The sequence below is a fragment of the Chelon labrosus genome (genome assembly GCF_963514085.1).
Source record: "Chelon labrosus genome assembly, chromosome: 6".
NCBI classification, from domain to species: domain Eukaryota; kingdom Metazoa; phylum Chordata; class Actinopteri; order Mugiliformes; family Mugilidae; genus Chelon; species Chelon labrosus.
In genome coordinates this window covers 10,760,874-10,780,249 of record NC_140342.1, presented here as the reverse complement: position 1 = coordinate 10,780,249, position 19,376 = coordinate 10,760,874, and the positions used below count along the sequence as shown (strand labels likewise).

Genomic DNA, 19,376 nt, shown 5'->3' with positions numbered 1-19,376 from the left:
AGTGTCCAAAATCAAAAACTGAAATTAATATCTTCATACCAAAAACATTAACCTAGACCTAGAGGTAAACACTAGACTAGCCTAGTAATGTGAACTCTGGATAGGAATGGGTCATATAATATCCCATTTATTTATTTTCATTTTGCCCTTGCCTTCAAATGACAGATGTCACATTTGTAAAATATCCTGCGTTTCCTTTCTAGGTTTTGGCAGAGATAACTCAGACGTGGAGTGTTATGTCTCTGTCATATGAGACTCATACCAGCACGGGGACACCTCTGCTCAAAGCTGATGAAAATCTGATAGAGACACTGGAGGACAACCAGGTGACCCTGTATACCAGATTTTTGATAGAATGTGATGTGTTTTGTATTTTTTTTAATTTTTTTTTAAAAACACATCCTAAAAGTTCAGAATGTAATTTTATTATGAAAGGCTTTGGTTTGGTCAGATAACACTGACCCTCCAAAATGTTAACTAATATATAGTGAAGGGGAAATGCTGAAATTCTCAGCATTCTCAGTTGTTTGTGTGACAATGCTTCTTCCCACAAACTACCATGTTTCATTCCTCTTCAGGTGCAGCTGCAGAACATCCTGATGAGTAAGTACGTGGAGTATTTCCAGGCAGAAGTGAGCGGATGGCAGAGGAAGCTGATGGTGGCTGACCTGGTCATCTCCTCTTGGATGTCCGTCCAGAAGACCTGGGCCCACCTTAACAGTATCTTCACCAACAGCCACGACATCCGCTGTCAGCTGGCCAACGACGCCGAACGCTTTCAGGGAATACACACAGACTTTCAGGTAGCACATACACTGGAGTGCAGGCCCCTCCATCTCATTGTATTGACATATTGCATATCCTTCTCCTTTTCCCATTTTATTCCTTTGCCTTCCTGTCACACAGAATTTGATGACTGAAGTGGTTCAGAACAGTAATGTGGTAGACGTAACCAACCAGACTGGGTTCCTGGACAACCTGGAAACATTACAGCAGCGTCTGTCTGTATGTGAGAAGGCCCTGGCTGAGTACCTCGAGACCAAGAGACTCACGTTCCCCAGATTTTATTTTGTCTCTGCTTCAGATCTGCTGGAGATCGTCTCAAAGGGAACACAACCAAAACAGGTAACAGGTTAGAATTTTTAAATGCTTTTCAAGAGATGACAACAAGATAATAATTATCAGTTTATTATGTCCTTCAGACAGCATCTTAGTGTAAAGCAGTTGAAAATCACGGTAAAGATTAGAACGAAAGCGGATCTGACACTGACATTTTCATAAAACTCCACCCAAGAGATCACAGCCTCTAAACAACATGACCTTTAAGAGAGATATTGAGTGATAGCCCATGTGTGTACAGCATGTATGTGTGTTTTTCCAGGTGACCAGACACTTGCTGAAGCTGTTTGACAACATAGCAGATCTTCGCTTCAAGGAATCAGACGGAGGCGGAGAAAGAGAGGAGGATGGGCTGGCAGTTGCTATAGGGATGTACAGTCGCGAGGGAGAATATGTTTCGTTCTCTGAGCCATGTGCATGTGAAGGACAGGTATTGAAAACAACACTGGGTTTCTGTTTGTGCCAATATAGTCGTGCTGCAGAGTTACATTCAATTATTTCTGTATTCATAATGCAGCTGTGTGGTGTAGCTGTAATAGATTTCATTCTCTCTATTGGTTATCAAACTCAAAAAAATCCAACCAGCTTAATTTCCATGCATTCATGTACACACATAAAATAAATTTGTTCTCTGCATTTGACCCATTCAAGTGAGCACATTTGGAGCATTGTGCAGCTAGGGCAAAGCACTCGGGCAGCATTTGGAGGTTTTAGATGCTTCCTCAAGGTTCCTCAGCCATGTGAATAGAGATAATTAAATGCAGTAACCACACAGTCTTAAGTTGCTTCTCAAACCTATATATTACTGTATTTTATACAATAATACATAGTCACAAAGTGTTTTTCTGTCCATGCTTTCTCCAAACCTTATGAAGTGTGATATTCTATTTTAATTATTTTTGTCTTCAGGCGGAGTGCTGGTTAAGTGCCTTAGAGAGCACCATGCGCTGCACTGTTCGAAAGGAGATCCAGGAGGCTGTAGCTGCCTACGAGGACAAACCACGAGACCAGTGGCTATTTGACTACCCTGCACAGGTGAGATAATGCTAAATCTGTAGATCTTTTTTTTTACTTTCTAAGCACAAACATTATTTGTTTCTTGCCTCTGTTTGCATTCCATTTACAGGTTGGGTTGACTGGTAGTCAGGTGTGGTGGGCCACAGATGTGGGCATCGCTTTTGAGAGGGTGGAAGAAGGATTTGAAACAGCTCTCAAAGATTACAACAGAAAACAGGTAGTGTAAGTAAGATACTGTTAACCTGAACACAGTGGCTGGTTTGCTCAGTGATTCACCTAATTCTGTTTTTCTAGATCACGCAGCTAAACTCGCTAATCCACATGCTGCTGGGAGATTTAACTCCTGGAGACAGGCAGAAAATTATGACTGTCTGCACTATTGACGTTCATGCTCGAGATGTCGTCGCCAGTCTCATTACTCAAAAGGTAGTGCTAATATTAGACATGATTTTTTTGAATGAGCCTCATACAAGCTATTAGACCTTCCTGTTGGTGTTGCCGGGTGTGTCTGTTAGGTGACAACAGGACAAGCATTTGCATGGCTGTCCCAGTTACGCCATCGCTGGGATGAAGAAACAAGACACTGCTACGTTAACATCTGTGACGCCCAGTTCCAATTCAGTTATGAATACCTGGGGAACACTAACAGACTGGTCATCACCCCACTCACCGACAGGTATGCTCCATACATAAGCACAAAAACAACTGCATGAAGACAGACTTTGCCACAACCACAAACAAGGCTACTTTAAGCACTTTAAGTGTTCCAATTAGGCTGTGTTGGGCTTGAAGGAGTGTAGCCGCCATGTAAATGTAACAAAATGTGTTTAATGTGAGTCTAAAAAGGAAACCAGTGTTCTTTCTCAATTCCTTATGGTAGGAAAAATTCAAAACACAAATACGGACTCTCACTGAAACCAAGTTGCAGTGTTTCCCATACAATGTTAATAGTTTGACAGCCCATCAGTGTCTAATTTACTCCGGCATGGTCTCGTAAAGAATTGGAAGTGTGTTTGCACGTTTCAGATGTTGTGCTTGCGTTGTTTTTCCTATTGCTCCTGAAAGCATCGCTCTCCCTCTCCTTCTCTCCTTGCCAAAGCCGCCTTTTCCACATAGACCCTCCACACACACCAGTCGCTCACCTGTTCTGTACTGAATTTAACCTGATGGAAAAAAATGGTTTGGTCAACTCAAGTAGCGTGAGAAGCTATTTGTGTTGTTCACTAATAAAAATTTACGTTACCGCCATTTTTGTAAAAGCTCTTGATTTCAATCATAGCAAAAGTTATAGGGGAATACACATTGTTTTTACTTTGGTAACTAATTTTTTCTGACTGTTAGGTGTTACATAACCTTGACCCAGTCCCTCCACCTGACTATGAGTGGTGCCCCATCAGGCCCAGCTGGCACTGGTAAAACAGAGACCACTAAAGATCTTGGACGATCCCTGGGCATCATGGTATATGTGTTCAACTGCTCAGAACAAATGGATTACAAGGTAGCATGGACTACTTACGTTTTCACAAATGCCACATGTTCTCCACTTATATCGTAACTGAATTTATTCAGACTCTATCTCCATCACATTCCTCCAGTCTATAGGTAACATCTATAAGGGTCTGGCTCAGACAGGGGTGTGGGGCTGCTTTGATGAATTCAACAGGATCTCAGTAGACGTTCTGTCTGTGGTAGCTGTGCAAGTCAAGACTATACAGGATGCTGTACGCAACAAAAAACAGAGGTAAATGTGGAAATAATGACATTCATTCATCCTAAGTTTTCTCGAATCACTAATTATCCGTCTGAAATTGTAGGTTTCATTTTCTGGGAGAGGAGATTGAGCTGAAACCAACGGTGGGAATCTTCATCACTCTGAACCCAGGTTATGCTGGCAGGGCTGAGCTCCCAGAGAACCTTAAGGCACTATTCAGGTCTGATATAACAAGAAGGGGAGACTTTTAAATGTATGTGAGCGATCACTAATAATGAACTGATTTGCTTAACGTTCAGGCCCTGTGCAATGGTGATCCCAGACTTTGAGCTGATCTGTGAGATTATGTTGGTGGCTGAAGGATTCATAGATGCACGTCTGCTGGCGCGCAAATTCATCAGCCTCTACACCCTATGTAAAGAGCTGCTGTCCAAACAAGTACGTACATAAAACCAATTTGTCGAGACGTAAAATGTACTACAACCATTCCTTGCACTGTTTTTGGATCAGTGGTTACCGTCGAAAAACCTCAGGTAAACATTAAAAGTAAAGAGATGGAAGGAAGCTAATCAAGATGCACAGAGCATCTTTATTGGGATCGACACTGATTTGTAGCTTTTATTGTAATGCTAGGACTGGCAGAATTATTGCCATAATATCTTTTATGACTTTGAAACGTTGCAGTCCCATTCATCAGATGCTGGGTTTGTGGCTGGCTGGGACAATTAATCATACCCTTCCTGTTTATATTCAAGGTCTTTTGTGTGTAGTACAGTGTATATACGTACATTATATGAACAAAAATAAGAGGCGCTTTTGTGCATTCAGTGTGGAGCTCCTTGTACTGATACTACAATAACCGCACATTTATTATTATAAAGCTTCAAGGTAATAAGTGTCCTAAATTAATATATATAACCGACATATTATGTTTTGCATACACTATTGTGTTTGTTCAGTGACTATATGAGTTCATTTCTTTTATCTATTAGGATCATTATGATTGGGGTTTACGGGCTATTAAATCTGTCCTGGTTGTGGCTGGATCTTTAAAGAGAGAGGACCGGAGCAGACCTGAGGAGCAGGTGTGCATCACTTTGTTTTCATTGATGGAAGCTGTTCACATTGAACTGTTTTCTTTTCTTTTTATTTGCTTGGTTGAATGTTGTTTTGAAGATTTTACATTGGCATTTAGAAACTATTGTTCACACTGAAGGATCTCACTCTCTCATTATCTCACGAGTTGATTCATGTATTTTCATGATGGAACCAAACACCGTTTTCCCCACAGGTGTTGATGCGGGCCCTGAGGGACTTTAACCTGCCTAAGATAGTGACCAGTGATGTCCCCATATTCCTCGGACTGATCAGCGACCTGTTTCCTCAGCTGGACGTGCCCAGGAAGAGAGACCCTAAACTAGAAAACGCAGTTCGCCAGTCAGTCAGTGAGCTGCATCTGCAGCCTGAGGAGAACTTCATACTTAAGGTGCTTCTAACTTTAGACGTATTAAAATGCCTCTATGTCACTGGCAAGATTCTTTTGTATAATGAAGAAGGGACGGTAAGAGAAATGCAGAAGCCAGGTACTAAAATGTCACACATAATGATGTAAGCCTACATTTAGTTCTGTGTTTTGCCAGAGAGAAATGTGCATTTGTAATAGACAGTGTTGTAATACAGAGAATATTTTGCATGAATGCTAAGTGGCATCCATATTTTTGTGTTTACAGGTGACCCAGCTGGAGGAGCTGCTGGCTGTCAGACATTCTGTGTTCATAGTGGGAGGACCTGGCACAGGAAAAAGTCAGGTGAACTTCTGCATAACTACTTCATCAACCACTACATCAACGACACTTACATAAATGTTTGTATTGATTATCCTGAGTGACAATGAAGAGTGTGTGTCTGTGAAAAGACGTGACGTCCAGCGTGTCAGACCTATATGATTATTGTTATTTATTTACCAGATCTTGAAGACCCTCCATAGGACCTACGCTAACATGAAGAAGAAGACAGTGTGGAATGATATCAACCCTAAAGCTGTTACCACAGATGAGCTATTTGGATACTTGCACCCTGCAACCAGAGAGTGGAAGGATGGTGAGGGCCTTAAGGAATATAATGAACAACGAATGGTGATCAAGAGAACCAGTTGTTCATCTAGATTTTAGGTCGTTTTCAAGTAGAGCGTTATTTTAATGTCACGGTGATGATTTATTCTCAAGTCTTTTTAACTGGAACCTTTTTCTGGTTCACAGTGAGATGGATTAATATTACTGGGGATTTCATTACTAAAATAAAAAAGAAATACTAAAACATTACTAAAACATTAAATATTTGTACATTTTTGCCCTGTGAGGAGCTGCTGGTAGAATAATCTGAAGTAAAATCATTGTATATTCTACTTTTTACTTCACTTAAGGTTTGTTCTCCTCTACCATGAGAGAGTTGACCTCAGTTAGCCATGACGGACCCAAATGGATTGTTCTGGATGGGGATATTGACCCAATGTGGATCGAGTCACTCAACACTGTTATGGATGACAATAAGGTTAGAGGGCATATTTTTCTCTGATGTCATCCAATGTTCACATCTTGTAATCTTGGACTTTTTCTTTTTGGGCATGATTTGAATATGCCATATCTTTTACAACTCACCCTAAGAAATGTGTACAAAGGTTTGTCAGTGCCAGTAACTGCATTGGTGCTCTTTGGTTCTTTTACACATTTTTTAGCAAATGTTCAAGCTCCACCAATCCATTTTTTTCTTCTCCTCCTTTGTCCAGGTTCTGACTCTCGCCAGCAATGAGAGGATCAGCTTGTCCTCCTCCATGCGACTACTCTTTGAAATCTCTCACCTGAAGGCTGCTACTCCAGCTACAGTGTCCAGGGCAGGAATACTCTATGTCAACCCACAGGACCTTGGCTGGAGCTCGTAAGACAAACAGATGCATGAACAGAATGAACACGTAAAATCGCAGAATTCTATTCCTTCACTTTTCTGAAATTATGTTTTATTAGCCGTGCTGTCTTTACTGTATTCTCAGCTATGTGACAAGTTGGATAGACACCCGACAGGCCCAGTCTGAGCGAGCCAACCTCACCATTTTGTTTGACAAATACGTGCCCTACTGCCTGGAACAAGTCCGCTGCAACCTGAAAACCATCACTCCAATTCCAGAAAACAGCATGGTGCAGGTATGTTCCTATAAAAATGACTGGCACTCATAGGAGTTGTAATAAATTTAAATGCACATGAAATATTGTCAAACTGGATACTTTCTGTTGTTCAGTTATATTTACATTTCTGTATTTTCCCCAATCAGACACTGTGCTCCTTGTTGGACTGCCTGTTGACCGAGGACAACACTCCAGCTGACTCTCCCAGAGAACTTTATGAAATCTACTTTGTCTTCGCCTGCGTCTGGGCTTTTGGAGGGGCTCTCTTTCAGGATCATGTGTGTGGTGATTTAATGTCTGCATGATGAGCTAACTATATCCAAATGCTGCAGATAACCTGACTCTTTTACGGTATGTGTTTGCTCAACATTTCATTTCAGCTGAATGACCACCGTGCCGAATTCAGCCGCTGGTGGTCAAAAGAGATGAGAGCCGTGAAGTTTCCCTCACAGGGCACCGTCTTTGACTATTTCATTGACTCTGAGACTAAAAAGTTTACTCATTGGAGCGAGAAGATGGTGCCATTTGAGCTGGAGCCCGATGTACCATTACAGGTGGGAGATTTCTACCAATGAATATGTGTGATTGACTACATCAAGCATGTATTACCGCACATTGTATCAACACGCTGAGTCCAGTCTCTCAGTCAAGTCATGTGATGTTTCAGACCGTGCTGGTCCACACCCCAGAAACCATCTGTCTTACATACTTCATGGACCTGCTGCTCCAGAGGGGAAAGCCTATCATGTTAGTGGGCAACGCAGGAGTGGGCAAGACCATCCTGGTGTTTGATAAAGTCACCAAGCTGAAAGAGAACTTCATGGTGGCTAAAGTCCCCTTCAACTATTACACCACATCAGCCATGCTGCAGCGTAAGGACCACCAGAATTAGCACAAATGTTTGTGATGAGATAGTGCTTTAAAAAAATAAGCTCTGTCATACAAGCGTGTCTTATTACTTGTTATGTGTTGGAGTTAAACTATAGACAAGTTAGGTCAATAATTAATTTGCTGTTATTCTGTTTTATCTGCTATTAACTTTTCTTTCTTAAACGTTTTCATCTTTTTAGATGTCCTCACCTTAATGAAACCCTTTTCTTATGTACTAAAGTTATTATATTACAGCAACACATTCTGTGAAAGGCAAAAGTCAAACGATTTGTCTTCTTTTTGTTTGTAGTGTGTGTCACAATGTATTCCATCTATTCATCATTGCATAACACCTAATTTAATTTGCTCATTTATACTGACTGAATCATACAGCTGTCATTACAGTACAAGGTTTTATTCTGAACTTTGAAATCAATGTATCCTTGGTTTTTTGTTTTCTCCTTTTCTTCTGCAGACGTGAGAAACACTATGTAATTCACATATTTTCTGGCAATAATTTTCCGTGAACACTATCCACAAGTCTTATCCACCGTCTTATGCATTTTATGGACCACAGGTGTCCTGGAGAAACCTCTGGAGAAGAAAGCTGGTCGTAAATTTGCTCCTCCCACAGCTAAGAGGCTCATCTACTTCATAGATGACCTCAACATGCCTGAGGTGGATGTTTACGGGACGGTTCAGCCGCACACGCTCATCCGCCAGCATCTTGACTACAACCACTGGTAACAGGAGGCACACATGGTGGAGATACGCACATGTTTTCACTAAAATATGCAATCATATCCACATACAATGTATAACTGTGTTACACTGAATCTAAATATACTGAAACTTCTCAGGTATGACAGACAACGGTTGGTACTGAAGGAAATACATAACTGCCAGTACATCACCTGCATGAATCCTACAGCTGGAAGCTTCTCTATCAACCCCAGACTACAGGTACAGTACGACAAGGAGTGCACAGAGGCTTTCATCATAATCTTTAATTAAGTATCCTTTTGTCATTATATAGACGCGTAATACACTAAATTAGTAGCAGGAACAAGAACCACCTGGTAGATAGAAATGATAAACCGGCCAAAACACACGGAAGTGAGAGCGGTTTATTGTCCTTGGAGATACATGATGAGTTTAAAATGTACGGTTCAGAAAGTGTTTTGATGAATAATTCTTCATTTTTTCCATTTCCATTCCAGAGACATTTCTCTGTGTTTGCGGTACATTTCCCTAGCGCTGACGCATTAGCCACCATCTTCTCCAGCATCTTATCGGCTCACTTCCTTCAGGGAGGATTCAGCTACGGGGTCTCGCGCTCAGTTGGAACTCTCATGCAGGTGCGCTTAACAGCATCAGCACAACGTTGCCTCTTGTATCTCATGAATACAAACGATGTTCTGTCTGTTCATCAGCCGCCACATTCACGACATCTCCCATCTGTTTGTCTGTGTCAATATTTTTTGGTTCTGCTCTTCCAGGCAGCAATCTGTCTGCACCAGAAAATCAGCCAGAACTTCCTCCCCACGGCCATACGCTTCCACTATATCTTCAACCTGCGAGACCTCTCCAACATATTCCAGGTAACGTGATACTGTGCCATTATCCAAAAAGGTTAATTGTATTTGAAAATTTTAAGCTTCACAACAAAACTCAGCTTTTTGAGATACTGTATATTTCCTTTGTGGTAAATCCAATGCAGCAGATAAAATGCTGATTGTTGTTTACCCTATGATACTCCGTCATGGTGTGTAGGGCATCCTGTTCGCCCTGCCAGAAAGTGTCCGTTACCCCATGGACCTGGTTCACTTGTGGCTCCATGAGAGCTCCAGAGTTTACTCTGACAAACTGATGGAGGAGAAAGATGTGGAGCTCTTTAATAAAATCCTCCTGGACACTGGCAAGAGATATTTTGAGGTAAGAAACAAGGGGCATCTTTAAAAACTTCAAAAATGTACTTTATTTCATTCAGTGTTTCATTAACTTTTTATATGCATGCATTGTGGCAGAAGAAAGTAAAATATAATGATGTTTAAAGGCAATCTAAACTTTTTGTTATTCAGTATATCATACATTTAATCCTTACAGTCTAGTTTGCATTCATTGAAAGGAGTTTTAACTGTGGCATGTTCATGTTTTCTTGTTTGTTGTCTCTGCTTGTTTTCTCCAGGGAATAGATGAGTCCATCTTTATCCACCAGCCTTTGGTCTACTGTCACTTTGCACTGGGAGTGGGAGAGCCTCGCTATCACCAGGTTTGACAAGACACAAACAACCTGGTCAAAGCTTTTCCAGATTGCACTCCATGTTGCTCCTTTCAAGCATCCATGTATTCTTTATTAAGTGTGGTAATAAAAATCATTAAGTTTAATTGTTTTTCACTTCAGTCAATTTAGTTTGAGGATTATCTGCAGCTCACATATCCAACGACGTTATGGCACCAATTCGGCTGTCATGTCTGATCTGTTAGGAAATAAATGAGGATGAATGCTCAGTCATTAGCAAACTGATTACCTTTCGTTTCCATGTGGGGGAACTTAATCTCGTTACCTAGTGGGAAGTCACCGCATAGTGGTTTGGACACTGTTCTCCTGACTCAAAAGAGCCAAGTTCAGTTGTTTATTCGCCCATCTTGTCAGGCGTCGGACTGGGAGAAACTCCAGAAGACACTGGCTGAAGCTCTGGAGCATTATAATGAGCTCCACGCTGTCATGGACCTGGTGCTGTTTGAAGAAGCTATCCAACATGTGTAAGAAACACACGCTCAGACACGTGCATTAGAAAGGAGGATTTACAGAGATGAGCACAAATGTAAACCACAGACAATAAACACACCACTGACTCTGCTGTTTGCATATAGGTGTCGAATCAGTCGTATCCTGGAGGCCCCCTATGGTAACGCTCTGCTCGTGGGGGTCGGAGGCAGTGGGAAGCAGAGTCTGTGCCGACTGGCTGCCTTCCTCAGCATGCTGGAGGTTTTCCAGATCACTCTGCGTAAAGGATATGGCATCAATGACCTCAAGGTAAATATGCGCAACGGATATAAAAAGTTGATGTGGACTGTTTGCTAGTTTAATTTACTATCTTTAAATGTTTTAACGATTTTCATATTCATGTTTTTCTCTGCAACCCTCATCTGCAGAGTGATTTAGCAGCGTTATACATAAAGGTCGGAGTGAAGAACATTGGGACGGTGTTCCTTCACACAGACGCCCAGATTCCAGATGAACGCTTCCTGGTGCTCATCAATGATATGCTGGCCTCAGGTCTGGCTACACTGACCTCGAAAGAGAGGCCTCCCCTCTCATAACCGTAGTATTTCTGCTTTAATGTGTAAAATCTCATGTTGCTTTCTTCCATTTTATCCTTGAATGTGTGGTGTCAAGGAGCACAAATTTAAAGGCAGTTAAGAGACATTACATTAATAGGTTAGTGTGTTGGGGGGATTAAAGAAAAATCAGATTTTTATAATCTTTATATATATGTTTTTCACTGTGTCAGTGACAAACATCCTTAAAGCCAAGAAGGAGTGATTTATATTAATAACCTGAAGGGAAGAAGTTGTGGATTTCTATACTATACAGTAAATAAGAATAAATGCAAACTGATCTTGCATTGTTTGTGTTGTGTAGGGGATATTCCAGACCTGTTTAGTGATGAAGAAGTAGACATGATTGTAACATCCATCCGTATGGAGCTGAGGGGTCTGGGACTCATGGATACCAGAGACAACTGCTGGAGCTTTTTCATTGAGCGAATACGAAGACAGCTCAAGGTCTAAATGTATTTATTATTTAACCATTTAACCAAAGTGGATACAATACCATGATTTATTCAAACGCATTTTACACAGGGATTTTTCTAAATGTGACTTTGTGTTTTTTGCCTTCATCCAGGTCGTCTTGTGTTTCTCTCCAGTCGGATTCACGTTGCGTACACGTGCTCGGAAGTTTCCGGCTCTGGTAAATTGTACTGCCATCAACTGGTTCCACCCCTGGCCTCAGCTTGCTCTGCAATCCGTCAGCACGACCTTCATAGACAAGATATCTGGGCTGGAGGTAACAACAAATTTCGCTGGTATTCATTATAACGTAGTGTATTTAACTGCTTCTGTGGGTGGCTCAGATGAAAATTAATGTTATTAAATTCCCCACTGTGGGATAAATTGAGGGATTATCTTATCTTGTCTTATGTCTGTTAAGAAAAGTATTATGACTCAATAAGTATACTGTGATCATTTCCTCAATCCGTGTGTGTGTGTTTATGCTGTGCAGCCAAATGTGAGGGTCTCTATCAGTGAGTTCATCTCCTATGCTCACACAAGTGTCAACGAGGTGAGAGCGACTTCAGAGCACCATGAGTGAGAGCCACTCTTGATATCGTCTCTGACACGATTTCTCGGTTTGCTCTTTGAAAGGTGAGTGTCAAGTACCAGCAGAACGAGAAGCACTTCAACTACACCACACCGAAGAGTTTCCTCGAGTTTATGAAGCTGTACGACAACCTGCTGAGGAAAAAACGCACGGAGCTGACGCAGAAGATGGAAAGGTTAGAGAATGGACTACAGAAACTGCAGACTACTGCCTCACAGGTCAGAGAATGTACACCATATTGGATTTATGCATGTCGGCATATGTTATCTGTCCGCTGTCTGTAAGCCTACAACATTATACGTGCTTGTTCTTACCTCAGGTGGAGGATCTCAAAGCCAAGCTAGCGGTGCAGGAGGTGGAGCTGTGGCAGAGGAACACAGACATCGAAGCTCTCATTGCTCAGATAGGACAACAGACGGACAAGCTCAACCTAGAGAGGGCTGTAGCTGATGCTGAGGAGCATAGGGTAAGAGCACAGCACAATTAGTAGTGCACAGTAAGTTATATTTGTGAGGATTCTTTTTATTAGTGAACAACTGCAGTGCCTTCGGTCAATCAAAAATGTTAATAAACCTCAAACCTGGATAATTAAGGAACTAGTGAGGTTTTGGCTTTCTTAAGAGAATATCTACATCTGTTGAACTGTTGAGCAACTACCAGTGTGCTGAATTATTATTTCTCCAGTTTAAAAAGGGCCCACAAGTTCTCATTAGGGTTTAGGTCAGGTGAGATCATTATTTTTTCATCATAAATGCCTTTACCAGCTAGCCACATAGTGGAGCACTTTGATGCATGCGATGGAGCGTTGTCCTGCATGAAAATCACTTTTTCCTGAACCATTGCTTTAAGCAGGTGTCATCTAAAAACTCACAGTAGGTTTGTTTTGAGTCCATCTTAAACCTGAAAAGGTCCAACCAGCTCATCTTTAATAATACCAGCCCATACGAGTATCCCACCTCCACCTTGCTGGCGTCTGAGTCGAAGTGGACCTCTCTCTTTTTTGGCCCATTTGTCTGAGGAAAAGAGGCTCCTTAATAATTATATATACCTTGATGTGGGGTGTTGATCTCCTTAGGCCACACCCTCCCTCATTACAAAAATATATATCACCTAATATTCTTAAATCCAATACACATTCAAGTTTATACAGCTTTGAGTTGGAAAATATGCATAGAAATTATGATATGGTCAACTACCCACTTGCCTATAATAACTGTGTACACAGTTTTCAAAGCAAAGCCCTGTATTGTCAAACTTATTATACCTTTAAGCTTCATTTAATGCCACTTCTAAGATGAGAGTGTCAGCAGAGAAGAAAGGGAAGAGGAGTGAAATCATCTTATAGAAACAGGGCTGATTCGCAACTCGATTGATTTATTTTTTCAAGGTGGCAGCAATTCAAGCTGAAGTCACCAAACAGCAGCAGGAGACTGAGGAAGACTTGGCCAAGGCTGAACCCGCCCTGCAGGCAGCCAACACAGCCCTCAACACACTAAACAGGGTAAAACACTTGCACACGCATAAAGAGTCCTGATCCCTTTCACCACGTTTCATTTATTTGTTTTATTTGATATGGTCATTGGCTTTATTTTGTGCGTCCATTGTGAGCTGAAGAACAAACGTGTTATGAGACTGTCTACCCCCCCCCCCCCCAGTGAAAGGATGAAAGTGTGTGTGCATTTGTCTGTGTGATCCAGTTGAACCTGACAGAGCTGAGGACATTTCCCAACCCTCCAGCTATTGTCACCAACGTCTCAGCAGCTGTTCTGGTGCTGCTGTCTCCCCAAGGACGAATCCCCAAAGATCGCAGCTGGAAGGCTTCCAAGGTGGTCATGAGCAAGGTGATACTTTACAGTGACATCTTGTAATGATTCAGAGATTGATGGCTGGATATAACAAAGCCAAAAAGTCCATTACAAATAAATTCCTGATGAAATAACAGGATGTACATTTCTAATGACGTCTTGCCGGTTTATAGATCATCCTTCCATGCATCACAATTTGTTGTTTATATTTTTGTATGTGGATTTGCCTCCGCTATTTTCATCATCTTTGCTTGATTATCCCTTAATATTTCATTTATATTGCTATAATACATAAAACTCAAAGGAAAAATTCAAGCCCATGATTTAGAAGTGCGGTATGCGGTAGCACTATGTTATCTAATCCACATACATACTGTATATGTTTGCACATAAATGCACGTCCAGGTGGATGACTTCCTGCAGGCTCTGGTGAATTTTGACAAAGAGCACATCCCCGAGGCCACGGTGAGGTGTGTGAGAGACGAGTACCTCAGTGACCCGGAGTTCAACCCCGAGTTTGTACGACAGAAATCTTCAGCTGCCGCGGGGCTCTGTGCCTGGGTGATCAACATTGTACGCTTCCACGAGGTACACTCATGCACCCCAGCTGTCACATACATTCAGTGTCACCCAGGCTAACCCAGCGGTTGATGTTTTTCAGTGTACAGCACTGCCTTCTTGTTGTTTGATTTGGTTTATTTTCTTTCCTCCCCACCCTTGCTATCAACTGTCATGGATAGATTTTTGTAAGTACATCTCTCCTTTGCTTCTTTAATAATAGTATTTGAATATGAACATTGTATACTGCAGTATATTTCTAAGTGCTTGTGTATGTCTCCAGGTATTCTGCGAGGTAGAGATGAAGAGGATATGTCTGTCCCAGGCCAATGCTGACTTGGCCGAGGCTGCTGAGAAGCTGGAGGCCATCAGGAAAAAACTTGCTGTAAGTTTGTTTAGCTCACTGTGTCTTTTCTTTTCTTACGTGTATTGCTAGTTTTACTTGAAAATCTGTCTATGTGTGTCAGATTTAATTATTTAGAACAAAATGACACAATGGTTTTTAGCCAAAATGCTAAGAATCTGCATTTTACTAATATTTTGCTGCTGTATTTTATAGGTCATAGGATTCAGGTAACTTTTGTTGGCCAGCCAGTAACCTGTACACTTCTCCTGAAGCCTGTGCTTCACGTTACTAATGCGTTACCCCTGGAAGTAACGTCAGATACATTGCACATGGTCGCACGATGCTTTACAGGACCCATGGCCTGAATTCCTCAGACCTGAGCAAGCACTAAGGCGACCTTGGCAAAGAAAACTCCCTTTTAACAGGAAGAATTCTTGAGCAGAATAGAGCTCATAAGTGGGGACCCATCTGTCGCTGAACTAGCTTGTTGAACTGATTGAATCCCATTTTAGGGCAGTCTAGACAAAGTTTAAATTAAAAGTGTGTAGGATTCGGTGGTGTCTAGTGATGAGGCAGCAGACTGCAACCACTTGAATACCAATTACCTCACTTCCCCTTCCAGCCATGTAGGATAACGTACGGAGGAAGAAGACTAGCTCTGCACCTAATGTAGTAGTGTAGATATAATGGGCTCATCTGAAGCTAATGAGAGGTCAACAACTCATATTTTCAGGCAATAAAACACAAATGAAAATGATATTCTGCCTCTATATCCCCCTAAATCATACATATAGCTTACAATAAGCTGTTTATTTTTATCATTACATTAAATTGTTATTGTTACATTACATTACATGAATTCTCCCATACCCTATACACAGCATTAATTAATTAATGCAATAAAGTTAATACAGCCAAAAGTCAAATTATTTTTAGTTCTTCATCTTCTCTTCTTTCTCAGGAGCTGGATAGTAGTCTGGAAACTCTGACAACAGCATTTGAGAAAGCTACGTCAGAGAAACTCCGCTTTCAGGAGGAGGTCAACCGCACCAACAAGACTATAGAGCTAGCCAATCGGCTGGTCAAAGGACTGGAGGTGGGCTACACACATGGTCATAGGAGATCTGTTTCAGTCAGGTTTCTAAAAATCGATCAGATGTTTAATCTACCGTCATAAATGACATTCTCTGTTGAAGCAATACACAGAACGGCTGTGTCTATATGTGTGTTTCAGAGTGAGAACGTGCGCTGGGCTCACTCAGTGGCTCAGTACCACGAACAAGAGGAAACACTCTGTGGGGACGTCCTTCTAACAGCGGCTTTCATCTCTTACGCTGGCTCCTTCTCCAAGAAGTACAGGAGAGAGCTGGTGGACAACCTGTGGATGCCGTTCCTGCGCAGCCAGAAGGTTCACCCACAGTTACTCTCTGATTCTACTTAGTCCTGAAGTTACTTGCCTTCTCTCGGGCAGGATACGTTTAGGTTTCCATGTTGTCTACTGTCTTATTTCTATATGAACACACAGCTCCCCTTCTCCTCACCAGATGCCCATCCCTATGACAGGAGGCTTAGACCCAGTGTCGATGTTGACTGATGACGCGATGGTGGCCCAGTGGAATAATGAAGGCTTACCGGGAGACAAAATGTCCACTCAGAATGCCACCATCCTCACTAACTGTGAGTTACAGGCTTAATTTAACCGTGTTGGAGACGGTACAGCTCTCGGTTTACTGTGTGATAACTGAAAAAATCTTCAAGCGTAGTCATTGTATGAATTGTTGCAGGTGAGCGCTGGCCCCTCCTCATTGACCCTCAGCTGCAGGGCATCAAGTGGATCAAGAGTCGCCATGGTAACAGCCTCAAAGTTGTCAGTCTAGGACAGAAAGGGTGAGTGTTTCTATTGTTACTGCTGCAGACTGTTGAAAGAAAGCTTTTGAAAGAGACCTGGAAATGTTGTTATATATAAGTGGTCATTTGTACAAAACATTTTAACACGACGCAAACCTGCTATCATCATTTCATCAGTCTTTTAACTGTTGTTCCAGATATGTAGATGTTATTGAACAGGCTGTAGTCGCAGGGGACACTGTGCTCATTGAAAACCTTGAGGAGACCATTGACCCTGTTATTGACCCTCTGCTGGGGCGACACACAATCAAGAAGGGCAGGTAACGTGCAGACGCCCAGATGAGAGTGTGTAGGAAAAAAATAAATCAACTATCAGTTCTAAATTGTTCTTCTTCTCTCCATGTCCTGCTGTCACAGTTGTATAAAGGTTGGGGACAAAGAGTGTTTCTTCCACCCAACCTTCAGGCTGATTCTCCACACTAAGTTGGCCAATCCTCACTACAAGCCAGAAATTCAAGCCCAGACCACTCTCATCAATTTTACAGTAACTAGAGACGGGTTGGAAGACCAGCTCCTGGCACAGGTGGTAAATCAGGAAAGACCAGACCTTGAGCACCTAAAGGTGGGTTAGATGAGTTCACTTCATGCTCTTGAACTTGTATACCAATGAAGATCAGTGTTGTAATGTCATAGCAAGAGATTCTGGTTGAGTTTAGCCCTTTTTTTCTGATTTATGTGTATGATCCTCCTGCAGAGTGAACTGACTTTACAGCAGAACATGTTTAAGATCGAGCTGAAGCTTCTGGAGGACGAGCTGCTAACCAGGCTGTCTGCCGCAGAGAGTAACTTCCTTGGTGACAACGTGCTGGTGGAGAAGCTGGAGACCACGAAGCACACTGCTGCTGAGATTGAGATGAAGGTAACAGTAAACGTGTGTGTGGTTGTTATAGCATACACAGATCAGCCACAACATTAAAACCACTGATAGGAAAATTAACATATATAATAATAACATTGACCACTTTGTGACAATGTTCTGCTGGGAAACATTTGGACCTGGCATTTATGTGGATGTTACTTAGACATGTACCACCCACCTAGACCAGACCAGGCACTCCCACCCCATAGCAATGACCCCAGCAGGATGCAGCCTGACACAGGCACACACACAAAAACGGTTTAGGAACAACTCAAAAAAACATGAAAAACAGCACAAGGTGTTGACCTGGCGTCCAAGTCGCTAGATCCCAAACTGATCAAGTATCTGTGGGATGCACTGGAACAAGCCTGATCCACAGAGGACCCTCCTTTTAACCCATAGGATCCAAAGTCTGTTGCCAGACACAACAGGACACCCTCAGAAGGCCCATGTCCATTCTTTGATGAGTCACAACTGTTTTGGAGGCACAAGGGAGACCTACACAATATTATGAATGGTTTTAATTTTGTGCCTGATCAGTGAACTTATTTTACCTTTTTTCCTCCTTTTCTTTCACAGGTTCTGGAAGCTAAAGTTAATGAAGTGAAGATAAATGAAGCTAGAGAACACTATCGACCCGTTGCCGTCAGAGCTTCTCTGCTCTACTTCATCATGAATGACCTCAACAAGATCAATCCTGTGTACCAGTTCAGCCTCAAGGTATCAAAACAGGAACCTAAGAAATAACAAACTGGATTTTAAGCAGGAAGGAGTGCATATTAGCTTGGTGTTGTAACTTCTGTTTGAACTAAGTTTATGTGACATTCATGCTGCGGTCATGACCAACTACCTCAAAAACCTCTTCTTTTCAGGCCTTTAATGTTGTTTTCCACAAGGCGGTGGAGGTGGCTGAGGCCAGTGAGGATGTAAAGAGCAGAGTCAACACACTGATAGACTGTGTTACATACTCCACCTTCAACTACATCAGCAGGGGACTGTTTGAGAGAGACAAGCTCACCTTTACTGCACAGCTAGCCTTCCAGGTGTGTATGTGTTTGTGTCAGTGTTACAGAGAGAAACTGTTTTGTCCCTGACTGTGTGTCCTCCCTCTTTCAGTTGCTCCTGATGAGTAAGGAGATAGATGTGCGAGAGCTGGACTTCCTGCTTCGTTTTAACATTGACCACAACTACATCTGCCCCCTTGACTTCCTTTCCAACTCAGCATGGAGCGCCATAAAGGTGTACAGGCACATACATGCACCTAGAGGATTTGATTTTGCTGGGTGTAGACAAATCATGCTATAAATCACCACCTGCCGTCCCTTGCCTTTGTATAGGTGATGAGTTTTACTGATGAGTTCCGAGGTCTAGACCGTGACATCGAGGGCTCCCCCAAGCGCTGGAAGAAGCTGGTGGAGTCTGAGTGCCCGGAGAAGGAGAAGTTTCCTCAGGAGTGGAAGGGGAAAAGTTCCTTGCAGAAACTGATCATGATGAGAGCTCTGAGACCTGACCGCATGACTTATGCTCTTAGGTGTGTCACTATTTTTTATGCATTAACCTTCTGCGTTTCCCATTTAAGCTGGCTGTCTTTTACACCATCCTGAAACAAATGTT

The 19,376-nt window shown here is 42.1% G+C and overlaps 1 protein-coding gene across 1 annotated transcript in view; it reads left to right on the top strand.

The window, feature by feature from the left end:
* dnah9l (dynein, axonemal, heavy polypeptide 9 like) overlaps positions 1-19,376 on the top strand; it is a gene marked incomplete at its 5' end in the record, with an annotated part of 34,863 nt that overhangs the window by 11,137 nt on the left and 4,350 nt on the right. Inside the window, 51 exons of the mRNA XM_084546641.1 lie at positions 204-326; positions 579-803; positions 907-1,125; positions 1,382-1,549; positions 2,029-2,154; positions 2,246-2,353; positions 2,431-2,562; positions 2,652-2,812; positions 3,478-3,634; positions 3,732-3,877; positions 3,951-4,067; positions 4,147-4,285; positions 4,840-4,932; positions 5,139-5,333; positions 5,578-5,655; positions 5,815-5,947; positions 6,270-6,397; positions 6,633-6,781; positions 6,894-7,044; positions 7,173-7,304; positions 7,407-7,580; positions 7,694-7,898; positions 8,474-8,639; positions 8,757-8,859; positions 9,117-9,254; positions 9,396-9,497; positions 9,670-9,831; positions 10,085-10,168; positions 10,553-10,662; positions 10,774-10,936; positions 11,056-11,179; positions 11,546-11,688; positions 11,810-11,971; positions 12,188-12,247; positions 12,331-12,504; positions 12,606-12,752; positions 13,674-13,787; positions 13,984-14,127; positions 14,497-14,679; positions 14,933-15,034; positions 15,957-16,091; positions 16,230-16,403; positions 16,540-16,672; positions 16,780-16,882; positions 17,041-17,163; positions 17,261-17,465; positions 17,598-17,762; positions 18,342-18,482; positions 18,635-18,805; positions 18,879-19,001; positions 19,100-19,293. Coding sequence (XP_084402767.1) covers positions 204-326; positions 579-803; positions 907-1,125; positions 1,382-1,549; positions 2,029-2,154; positions 2,246-2,353; positions 2,431-2,562; positions 2,652-2,812; positions 3,478-3,634; positions 3,732-3,877; positions 3,951-4,067; positions 4,147-4,285; positions 4,840-4,932; positions 5,139-5,333; positions 5,578-5,655; positions 5,815-5,947; positions 6,270-6,397; positions 6,633-6,781; positions 6,894-7,044; positions 7,173-7,304; positions 7,407-7,580; positions 7,694-7,898; positions 8,474-8,639; positions 8,757-8,859; positions 9,117-9,254; positions 9,396-9,497; positions 9,670-9,831; positions 10,085-10,168; positions 10,553-10,662; positions 10,774-10,936; positions 11,056-11,179; positions 11,546-11,688; positions 11,810-11,971; positions 12,188-12,247; positions 12,331-12,504; positions 12,606-12,752; positions 13,674-13,787; positions 13,984-14,127; positions 14,497-14,679; positions 14,933-15,034; positions 15,957-16,091; positions 16,230-16,403; positions 16,540-16,672; positions 16,780-16,882; positions 17,041-17,163; positions 17,261-17,465; positions 17,598-17,762; positions 18,342-18,482; positions 18,635-18,805; positions 18,879-19,001; positions 19,100-19,293 — 7,307 coding nt within the window. The remainder of the gene's footprint in view (positions 1-203; positions 327-578; positions 804-906; positions 1,126-1,381; positions 1,550-2,028; positions 2,155-2,245; positions 2,354-2,430; positions 2,563-2,651; positions 2,813-3,477; positions 3,635-3,731; positions 3,878-3,950; positions 4,068-4,146; positions 4,286-4,839; positions 4,933-5,138; positions 5,334-5,577; positions 5,656-5,814; positions 5,948-6,269; positions 6,398-6,632; positions 6,782-6,893; positions 7,045-7,172; positions 7,305-7,406; positions 7,581-7,693; positions 7,899-8,473; positions 8,640-8,756; positions 8,860-9,116; positions 9,255-9,395; positions 9,498-9,669; positions 9,832-10,084; positions 10,169-10,552; positions 10,663-10,773; positions 10,937-11,055; positions 11,180-11,545; positions 11,689-11,809; positions 11,972-12,187; positions 12,248-12,330; positions 12,505-12,605; positions 12,753-13,673; positions 13,788-13,983; positions 14,128-14,496; positions 14,680-14,932; positions 15,035-15,956; positions 16,092-16,229; positions 16,404-16,539; positions 16,673-16,779; positions 16,883-17,040; positions 17,164-17,260; positions 17,466-17,597; positions 17,763-18,341; positions 18,483-18,634; positions 18,806-18,878; positions 19,002-19,099; positions 19,294-19,376) is intronic.